General features: G+C 41.5%; 1 protein-coding gene across 1 annotated transcript; it reads right to left on the reverse strand.

Moving 5' to 3' along the window:
- Positions 1–6,051: 6,051 nt before the first annotated feature.
- Positions 6,052–7,763, reverse strand: LOC103467919 (tripartite motif-containing protein 16-like). The gene has a single exon (XM_008414673.3). The coding sequence runs from the start codon at positions 7,755–7,757 to the stop codon at positions 6,117–6,119; it is 1,641 nt and encodes a 546-aa protein (XP_008412895.2). The 5' UTR covers positions 7,758–7,763; the 3' UTR covers positions 6,052–6,116.
- Between the last annotated feature and the right edge of the window lie 3,813 nt (positions 7,764–11,576).

The raw sequence follows: 11,576 nt of genomic DNA on the forward strand, positions 1-11,576 counted from the left end.
AGAGCGACGGGGAGACGAGCGTAAACCCGAACCCAACAGCACGTTTCCATCAATGTTATGGTGCAGGTCACCCTCCAGAGACGAATGGCATCGTTTCTAAATACACTCACACACATGGATCCGTACTAAGCAGACAGGAGGTGCAGGATGCAAACAGCTGGCTGCTGTCAAAGTGTAATTAGCGCTTAATAAAAGAGGCTAATAAGGACTTAGCTTCAGCTGCGATTGGCTAAATGAAACGAGTCAGAGGAGAGTAGAGGAGAGCATCACCAGAGTCTGCAGACCGATAACAGCTTTGACCTACAGCTGCCTTCTAAAGCCGCTCCAAACTTTCTCAACCAATGAGGTCAGAGCATCTAAACACACAGATCCTGCACCGCTTCAGACAGGGTGGCTAACGCACCGGAAACGGGTTAGCAAATCTGAGCTTCAGAGGAAAGTGTCCTCAAAGCAGCAGAAAAAAAGTGTGCTAATAAGTCCAAACTGTAATCTGTGCCTGGATGGGTTTCATTACATCATCAGTTCATACGGGGGGCAGAATACACCCAGAACACCAGCAGCAAATGAATGCATTCCAGCAAAACTGAGTTAACTGAGACACAAATTAATATCTGCCTAGAATCTAGAGTCTAGACTCGGTGGTTTTTACATTGAAACAAATAGAAATGTTTCACATCCTGCATTCAAGGAAGATGTTATACAGAACTAATGTTTACAGCAGGTTTAGAAGACACATTTTGTCAAGTAAATAAATACCATGTAGCAGAAAAAAGATGGCTAAAGACAAAGAACACAAAATGCATGGCCTGCTATCTGAAAGGATTAGAATATTGTCATATTTTCTACATAACAGTGTGTCCTCTGTGTTATTGGTGTGAGGTTTAAATCATTAAGACAATAGTTTGGTTGAAAAGAGAGAAGGTACATATCCTGCTGTTTTAAAGAAATAGAGTTATGCGAGAACATTTTCTGGTGTGAGTTTCATATCTGTAGCTTGTTTTAGGGTTAAAGGAGATCAGAATTATTGTTGGCATATTTAGAGTTTTTCAAGAGGAACAAAAAAATCAGGGTGACATTATTTTTTAACTTTCTTGATGATATACTGCTTTAATGAATTTAGAGGTGCATAGCAGTAAAAAAAGAAAAAAAAAACTGAACCTTTTAAAATATTACCCGAGTAAAAAAATGTATCTCTCTCCTACCATGACAAACATTTAGGGATTATTTCATATATTCAAAAAATGTTGATTTCTGTATTATATATACATTTGTAGACCTACAAACATGGACATCTGTGGTCAGAAAGGAGCTGCTGTGTTTAAGAATAGATGGAGGGTTATTATGTTTTTACTGCCTGCAGAGCAAGGGATGGGAATGAAAGTGGATTTGGATATAATGACAAATCTTGGGCGTTAGTGTCGACAAAACAGTTTTAAATTTTATCACAACATCTGGACCTCCATCTCAGGTCCAGGTTCCTCCAGAGTAGGAGTGTTCCTGGATCACACAGCAGGTCTTCTGTCCTTCTACAGAGTCTCTGAAACCATGACTCTCCTCCACAGAGTCCAGACCACATTCACTCAGCCGCTGCTGGCTGGACTTTGGGTTGGTACTGGAGACTCTGCAGAGTTCTGTAAACTAAAATAGATTTCCTCTCTTAAGCTGAACAGTTTATTTCAAACTGAAATAAGCTGTTCAGCTTATCCAAATCCAGGATTTTGGTTACCCTGGATTTATGGGGTGGATTTTTTCTGATCTGTCAGCAGTGGTGCGAACTGCCTGGTGGTACCGTTGGGTTAAGGTGAAGCAGAGAGCAGTTGGCAGGTAGTACTGGGGCTTTGAGGTGACAGTCTGTACCGTTTATTTACATCAAGATATCTGGTTCTGACCCACAGTAGTGGGACCGACTCGGGCTGCCTGTAGCCAACCGGGCATTCAGTCCTGTACTGCCGTCTGATAAAATTAAAGTCAGAAGTTTTCTCTGCAACCAACAGTGATGTAGTAACTCATTACTGACATCATCAGTAAGTAACAAGGGAAGCGGGTGATGGCATTTTTTTTGCTGTAAAAAACAATAACTATTTTGAGTATCTCTCATGAAGTCCGTTTATTATAAGTGGTTTCTGGCTTGTTTTTTTCTAAAGTTGCTTGCAGATTTAATGAGTCGCAGGTTGTGCTTTTTGGGTTTGGAAATAAGCAGACATAAACCCCAGAATTTGTCTGACATCCAGTTAGTTTTAGTCAGACTCTCCCTGCCCATCATTTCCCAGATCATCCGTCCTGCTGTGTCTTTGTTCACGTCGAGTTAATAAAGGTCCTTCTCAAAAAATTAGCATATTGTGATAAAGTTAATTATTTTCCATAATGTAATGATAAAAATTAAACTGTCATATTTTAGATTCATTGCACACCAACTGAAATATTTCAGGTCTTTTATTGTTTTAATACTGATGATTTTAGCATACAGCTCATGAAAGCCCAAAATCCCTGCCTAAAAAAATGAGCATATCATGAAAAGGTTCTCTGAACGACCGATTAACCTCATCATCTGAATCAACAAAGTAACTCTAAACACCTGCAAAAGATTCCTGAGGCTTTTAAAAACTCACAGCCTGGTTCATTACTCAAAACCGCAACCATGGGTAAGACTGCTGACCTGACTGCTGTCCAGAAGGCCATCATTGACACCCTCAAGCAAGAGGGTCAGACACAGAAAGAAATTTCTGAACAAATAGGCTGTTCCCAGAGAGCTGTATCAAGGCACTTTAGTGGGAAGGAAAAGGTTTGGCAGAAAACGCTGCACAAAGAGAAGCGGTGACCGGACCCTGAGGAAGATTGTGGAGAAGAACCGATGGGGGACCTGCGGAAGCAGTGGACTGAGTCTGGAGTACAAACATCCAGAGCCACTGTGCACAGGCGTGTGCAGGAAATGGGCTACAGGTGCTGCATTCCCCAGGTCAAAGGTCAAGCCACTTTTGAACCAGAAAAGGCGGCAGAAGCGCCTGACCTGGGCTACAGAGAAGCAGCACTGGGCTGTTGCTCAGTGGTCCAAAGTACTTTTTTCAGATCAAAGCAAATTTTGCATGTCATTCGGAAATCAAGGTATCCGAGTCTGGAGGAAGACTGGAGAGAAGGAAATGCCAAAATGCCAGAAGTCCAGTGTCAAGTACCCACAGTCAGTGATGGTCTGGGGAGCCATGTCAGCTGCTGGTGTTGGTCCACTGTGTTTTATCAAGGGCAGGTCAATGCAGCAGCTATCAGGAGGTTTTGGAGCACTTCATGCTTCCATCTGCTGATAAACTTTATGGAGATGAAGATTTCATTTTTCAGCACGACCTGGCACCTGCTCAGAGTGCCAAAACCACTGGTATTACTGACCATGGTGTTACTGTTGGCCTGCCAACTCTCCTGACCTGAACCCCATAGAGAGTCTGTGGGATATTGTGAAGAGAAAGTTGAGAGAAGCAAGACCCAAAACTCTGGATGAGCTTAAGGCCATCAAAGCATCCTGGGCTCCATAACACCTCAGCAGAGCCACAGGCTGGTTGCCTCCATGCCACGTCGCATTGAAGGCTGCAAAAGGATTTCTGACCAAGTATTGAGTGCATAACTGAAGGTTGACTTTTTTGGTATTAAAACACTTTTCTTTTATTGGGCGGATGAAATATGCTAATTTTTTAAGGCAGGGATTTTGGGTTTTCATGAGCTGTATGCTAAAATCAACAGTATTAAAACAATAAAAGACCTGAAATATTTCAGTTGGTGTGCAATGAATCTAAAATATGACAGTTTAGTTTTATCATTACATTATGGAAAATAATGAACTTTATCACAATATGCTAATTCTTTGAGAAAGACCTGTATATTACCTCTGAATTATATCGACAATTCTACAATCCTATTTATAGTTTTCCAGACAATACAGGAACGCACATAAACATGCAAAAAGTACAAAAGTTTTTTTTGTACTGTTGTAACCATTACAATCTCCCCTCCAGCTCAAAGTGGAGACACATTGTTGATGTTACCATTATAAAATAACCTGCTATTAAGTCTTAGCAAAGCTCAATGTAATGTTCACAGCTGGTGGGGCGTTGTTAGCAGCTGCTGAAAGTAATTTAAAAAGTTACTTTTATTGTAATTTAGTTGTTTTCCAAATCAAGTAATTGGTAATCTAAGTTACTTTTTCAAGGAGTAATCAGTAATCCAATTAGTTACTTTTTCAAAGTAACTATGCCATCACTGGCAACCAAACCATTTCTGTGCTTAGAGGGTAGGAGGTTTTTTTTCCCGCCATTACAAAGACAATTACGAAAATAAACAATTTTTCTACCTTCAACATAAAACCTATGTTTTTATTCACAAACAAGTGTATGTTGGGAAAATATGTATCTTTGTCCATAATCTGATAGTTAGAGGTTGCAGACCCCCCCCCTCCTCCTCCTCACGATGGAGGCAGAGGCACTGAGAATAGTTCAGTCAATATTAGACCAAGGGAAGCTAGAGTCATTTATTTTGCCAAATTGTTATTTTTAGCTAAATATTCTAACTATATTTGAGGGGCAACAAGCAGGCCTCCTTTTTGTGCCTGTCTAGAAAAAAAATTATGGAAAAAAAAAAAAAAAGAGCACTTGGGACATCAAGAGTAAAAGCGGTAGAGGCTCAAGCCCCCTCTGCCAACACCCACCCCCACCAACTGCTCTGCAGGTGGATGTCTGTTGGTTTTGTTTAAATCAGTTGATTCCGAAGTGCATTGAACTTGTTTCCGTTTTCCTTATTTCAGTCCAAAGAAGAATCTGAAGCTAATATCAACTTGGAACTGATGCTGTTTTCTTCTTAATTCTTCAGATTTAGATCAGAATAAATGTTTGATGTTTTGACTCTTTAGATTCATTCAATAAAACATCTTGATTACTGAGAAATATGGAAACATTTTTCTTGATTGTTACAATAAACGGAAAAGAAAGATTCCATTTGTTTCTCCATTAAACCTGAGAGGAGTCATTAGTGTTCATACGGCGGCTGCAGCAGTCTGTGAGAATCTTTGAAAGCAGGATGAGTCTGTCCTAATCAAATCCTTACAACTATTTCTGCTTCGGTTGTCTCTGTCAACATTTGGTGTGTTAGAGGTGTGTGTCTGTTTCCAGACCTGAAGGGAACGAAACTAGGAGACCTGTGGTCAGAGAGGAGCTGCTGTGTTTAAGAACAGATAGAAGATGGAGGGTTAACAAGTTTTACTGCTTGGAGTAAAAAGCAGAGCTGGAGCTGAAACCTTTGTCTCTTTATTTGCAATCAAGAGTTAAATATTTACTCAGTTTATTCACTGAATCTGATTCCGTATGAGAACTTTGATATAGACTGAATTTTAACGTTATTATATGAATTAAAAAACTAAATTAGAACAAAAATCACAAGCCAAATTTTCTATGGATAAATTCACTGATTGAACATTGTTTGTATTGACAGGTTAACCTTTTGGTTCCTGTAATAAATTATTCTTTCTGTAATCTCTGCTGCAGTGCTGGAAGCAGTGAAACCAAGCATCACAAGAGACGCTCTGAAGGAAATGGTTCTGAAATTTAGATGACAAAACTTACAATTTATTGTAAAAATCAAGAAAAAATCTTTCCACATTTCTCAGTAATCAAGATGTTTTATTGAATGAATCCAAAGAGTCAAAACATGAAACATTTATTCTGATCTAAATCTGAAGAATTGAGAAGAAAACGGCATCAGTTCTAAGTTTTAGTTTCTGTTTCTGCCTTGGATCAAAATACAGAAAAAAACAAAAGTTCAGTTCACTGTAATATTAACTGATTTAAACATAACCAACAGAGAAACCAGGACATCCAAATACATTAATATAAATTAATAAATATGCTTAGATAATACATTAAACGTTACAGTAAAACTATGAGCCTCCAGAGAAGTTTACATTTCCATGTTTAGAAATATTTTTTCTGTCATCTAAAAATAAAAACATCAGCAGTGACTTCCTTTATGGCTCCTGGAACACGGAGAACTGCATCTAAAGCAGAAAAATAAAGAACAGAACAGCAGAGCAGAGACATCAGAAACCAAGAACCTGATCAACAATCAGAGAGAAGAGAGGAAATCTATTTTAGTTTACAGAACTCTGCAGAGTCTCCAATGTTCTCAACCCAAACTCCAGCCAGCAGCGGCTGAGTGAATGTGGTCTGGACTCTGTGGAGGAGAGTCATGGTTTCAGAGACTCTGTAGAAGGACAGAAGACCTGCTGTGTGATCCAGGAACACTCCTACTCTGGAGGAACCTGGACCTGAGATGGAGGTCCAGATGTTGTTGTGATAAAAAATTAAACTGTTTTGTCGACACACTAAAGCCCAAGATTTGTCATTATGTCCTAACACACATTCATAGCCAATTCCTGCTCTGCTGATATTCTTGTATGTGACTGATATATAAACCCGTGCTCCGCTCCACTCCACCTCCCAGTAACATCGTCCAGTCATACTCTCTCTACTCAGAACCTGAAGCCAAGTAGTGAATCTGTCTGGATGACTAGAATAAGACTGATGTTGATTCATCACCTTCACCTTCCTGTTCCCCTCTGATAGTCCCAGCTCTGTGTTTACTGTATTTGGATCCAGTGTGATTTCACATGAATACTTTAAGAACCCAGCTCTGCTCTTTGGTTCTGGTTCTGACAGTAGAACATCCACCTCAGTGACCATCAGTGAGATGTTTGTCCATGTGTCTCTCAGGACGTCCTGTAGTTTGTCTCTGAGCTCTGACACAGCTGCTGTCACGTCCTCAAAGTGTCTCAGAGGACGGATGTTGATGCTGGATGAGTGTGTCGACTCCCTGAGTGCTGGCAGTGAGGGGTAGTTGAGGAGAAACTGGTTGTGATCCTCTGTGTGTGAGAGCTGCTCCAGCTCAGCGTCTTTCCTCTTCAGCTCACTGATCTCCTGCTCCAGCTTCTCCTGAACATCTTTGACTCGACTCACTTCAGTTTCCTGCTGGGATCTGATCTGCTGCTTCACATCAGAGCTTCTTTTCTGGAGGAGACGAATCAGCTGGGTGAAGATTTTCTCACTGTCCTCCACTGTTTTATCAGCAGAGTGATTGATGGCCTCCACCTCCTGTTGAAGCAGCTTCACATCTTTCTCTCTGTCCTGGATTCTCTGCTGTATGTTTCCTCGTCTCTCCTCCAGCTCTTTCTGCTTCTCAGTCCTTTCTGTTGCAGCTGACACTGAGTCATGACCTTTATGTTCATATATTAAAGACAGACTACAAATACACTTCTGATCTGTACGACAGAAAATCTTCATCACCTCATCATGCTTAGAGCAGATGTTCTCCTGGAGGTTCTTTGTCGGCTCCACCAGCTTGTGTTTCTTTAAAGGAGCCACATCATAATGAGGCTGAAGGTGTTTCTCACAGTAAGAGGCTTTCAGTTTTCTTCCAGTGCAGAAATCACAGGCCACATCTTCAGGTCCAGCATAGCAATGGTCAGCAGCAGCAGCTTGGAGTCCAGTCTTCTTCATCTGCTCCACTAAAGCTGCTAGCATGGTGTTCTTCTTTAGGACAGGCCTGGGTGTGAATGTCTCCCTGCACTGAGGGCAGCTGTGGATTCCCTTCTGATCCTCTGCATCCCAGTGGGTTTTAATACACTTCACACAGTAGCTGTGTCCACAGGAAGTAGTCACCGGATCCTTCAGTAGATCCAGACAGATGGAACAGGAGAAAGTTTCTCTGTCCAGCTGATTCTTCTTCATTTCTGCTTTCAGTCAGATTGACTGTGTGAGTTAACAGCTTTTATCTTCAGCAGATGTTGGCTCCACCCAACTTTATGTTTGGAAGCAGGAAGAATTAATATCGGACTTTGATTCCAGGAAGAGGAGGAAGGCTCTTAAAATGATAAGTTTAATGTTTAATCATCATCAATACAGTTTTTATTTCAAAACAACTGACTGAGTTACCAAAACTCAGATCTCTGAAATCTATTCTAATCTCTGCTCTGATGTCTAAAGGTCAAAAAAATCTGCCAGAGGAGCAGCTGATTTAGTAAAATTTTCCAGAAACCAAGTTAACTAGTTCGCTGAGACGAAACACAACGTGTAGTTGGCTGTCATCTGTGATCAAGTCTCTTCAAATGGCTCTTGAAATTTCTCCAGCAAGATGCCAGGGCTGTTTCAAATTTTTTTCAGAAAATTACTGAACTAGAGTGTAAACTATCAATGCTATGTAGGACACATGACATGGAGAACTGCATGGACATCGTGGTGATTGGCCAGACTCAGACACCAGCAACCACTGGCCAGCTGGCTGACACTAGACCTGTGCAAGACCCAAAAGTCCCCGTAGTTCAACTTCATTCGGATTGTTGGGTGACGGCTAGGACTCGCCGGCACAAGGCATCTGTTGGGAAACGTCACAGCGCCATCGGTCCACTCCCTCAAAAAAACCACTGTAGCGTCCTGGATTCCCACGATTTTCCTCCTTTAGCTGCAGATCGCCGTCATTCTGATCCACTACCTGTGTCATCTCCACCTCACCCGCTACACAAAACCGGGGCCCTCTCTCCTAATAAGTACCAGGTCAAAAAGACTCGATGAGATGAGCTACACACTGGCTCCAACATGCCTCAGGGAGGTTCCTCCGGCCACAAAGGGCTCGTTCCATGCTGTTTCAGCAGTCAAAAGTATTCTTACCCATTGAACTTACAACTTCCATATTTCAATTTATCAAGTTAATTTGTGGAGAACATTTCAGCAACAAGTCAGTTGAAGATGGTTTACATAACAAAAACATTATGTAATGGTTTGTATCATGTAAGTTATAACGTTTCTTTATAACTTTATAACAAAGCGATAAAGAAAACACAATACAGTCAGCATTTGAACAAACATTACAATTTGATAAGTGCCATCACCAAAATCATATATATTCATATGCTGGTCAATGTTTCATTTATTATGTAACCAAATGTCTTTTTTATTCTAGACTTAAATGAATTCAGTGTTTTGGCTGATTTGCAGTTTTCTGGAAGTTTTTTCCAGATTAGTGAAGCATAGAAGCTGAATGTTTCTTCTCCATGTTTGGTTCTGGTTTTGGTTTTGCGAATGCAGAAGACAGAAACGGAAGACTTGAGAGGTCTGGAAGATTGCTAGGTCGTTCAATGATTTATAAACTAACAGTATTTAAAAGTCTATTCTCTGAGCTACAGGGAGCCCATGGGGTCATGTTCTCTATCTTTCTGGCTTTAGTCAGAACTCCAGCAGCAGCATTCTGGATTATCACATTACAACCACAAACATAAATATATTGGATTGGAATTTAATGTTTTCATTAAACCAGTTTTCATTTCAGAACAACTGACTGAGTAACTTCATACAGAAGCTGTGTCCACAGGAAGTGGTCACCGGATCCTTCAGTAGATCCAGACAGATGGAGCAGGAGAAAGTTTCTCTGTCCAGCTGATTCTGCTCTCAGTCACAGTGACTGTGTGAGTTTCACTTCCTGAAAACAGAACCACCTGTCAGTGCAGAGAGGCAGCAGCCAATCAGCTTAAAATCTTCATCAGATGTTGGCTCCACCCAGCTTTGTGTGTTTGGAATCAGTGAGGGTCGTCTGTCTGTATTGTAATATCAGTCCATGGGAGTTTTAGCCAGGCAGATTCTGAACTGAATTGACTGCATTCATACACACTGAACTAATCCCTCTTCCATATTTCAGCACATTTCAGCAACAAGTCGGTCCAAGATGCTTTACATAATAAAAACTGAAAATCACAAAGTTATAAAGAAAACACCACACAGTCAGCAATTGAACAAACATTACATTTTGATGAGTGCCATCACCAAAAATCAAACATATCAAATATGATGGTCAATGTTTAATTTATTATGTAACCAGATGGAGTTTTAGTCTAATATTAAAGGAACTCTGTGTTCCTTGTTTTGCAGTTTTTTGGAAGCTGAATTCTGCTTCTGTTTTTTGTTCTGGTTCTGCACCAAACAGATGAAAAGCTGGAGCTTTTCATCAGTGTTGCTGCAGCTCGTCCTGCTGAAGGAGTTCTACAGAGAAACATGGCTGGAAGGAAGCAAGGAACTAAATAAAATCTTCCCATCAATAACTGTTTATCATGTTATGTTTTGATCTGAGAAACGACTCCCTCTATTTCACGTTACCGTAACAATTCAGTGTAAGAATGACATCAGCCGTACCGGCGTCTCGTCTTTCCGTTTGTGCAGCAACACCCACTGCAGTCCAACCTGAACCTGATCCTCTCCACGACCCCCAACCCTCCCTTTCCCTCCATCCCCCCACCTCATGCTGTCCTCAGAGACTTCCTGTCTGTTTGGCTCCACCTGCACCAGCCGCATCTGTACCTTCCTCTCCTCTTTGCCGCTGCTGGGATCCACCCAAAGCAATGACTAACAGACCACAGGAACATAAATTTAAAAGCTGCAACTCCTACTGGCTGTAAAAATGATTAAGCGGCCCTGTTTTGGTTAACTGCGCTGCCCTCCCACCACAACTGGCTTTGATTTGTCAGTGGAAACCAGATGCAGGTGACGTTCCTCGCTCTGTTCCAGGGAGGCGGTAAATCTGAACCAGGTACGGGACCTGGAGCCACTGCAGCAAACCCGATACCTACTCAGGTCCGGACCAGAATCTGCAGCAGTACCTATGACCCCCCACCGCCACCACCACCACCACCACCACCATCCCTTACAGCACAGCACCGCTTCAGAACCTGAACTCTGCGTTACGACTCTCGGTTGTTTTATTGCCACCTTGTAAGCACTAATTCAGCCAGGGAGACGGAATCATGCAAGCCAAGGCAATCGGCTGAGTGTGGGTCGCTTTCATCGTGTTTCCATTTAGCAGATAGTCGGGATCCTGCTCTGTCAGCTTTAAACAGCTTATCAGGTGGAGAGGAGAGGATAGGAGATGCCGGAGCGCCGTTGGACCTGACACACAGGAAGTGGTGTTTAAAAGCAGCGCAGGTCCTGCAGGGCAAACACATCACTGGATCCTTCAAATTAAGATTTGTTTATAGTTTCAGATCGAGGAATTTCTCTGAAATCAAAGCAGAGGCAGTATTTTCTATGTAAAGGATCCATTGGAGAACTCTGGTCTCATATCTTTGTCACATGTCTGTCCTCCCACAAAGAACTTTTGTCTCTTGAGCTGGACTTGGTCCAGGAAGGTGGACCAGGCAGCGGCAGAGCCAGACTGGGACTACTGCTCACCCAGTGGGGAGTGGGGGGCAAACACTGAACAGTACGACGGCGTGTTGAGGGCCATTGTATGTTGAAAAAGAGGAGAACTGAGTTTCCACCCAAAACAACTCACTCCTGTTTTTTTCCTGAAAATGTTTTCAGGAAAAAACAAGGAAATTTCTGATTTTGAAAAGTTGCAAATTTGCTAGAAAAAACATTGGAATATCTGAGTTGTGAGAGAAAAAAACATTGTCTGCAACAACCAGAAACACGTCTGTATTATGTTTTACAGCCACACAGTATAATTTTACAGCAAACCAAGTTACCTTCAGTTTTTATAAAATGCTTAAAAGAACTTAAACTTAA

This window comes from Poecilia reticulata, chromosome 20 (genome assembly GCF_904066995.2).
Source record: "Poecilia reticulata chromosome 20, P_reticulata-male-v2, whole genome shotgun sequence".
NCBI classification, from domain to species: domain Eukaryota; kingdom Metazoa; phylum Chordata; class Actinopteri; order Cyprinodontiformes; family Poeciliidae; genus Poecilia; species Poecilia reticulata.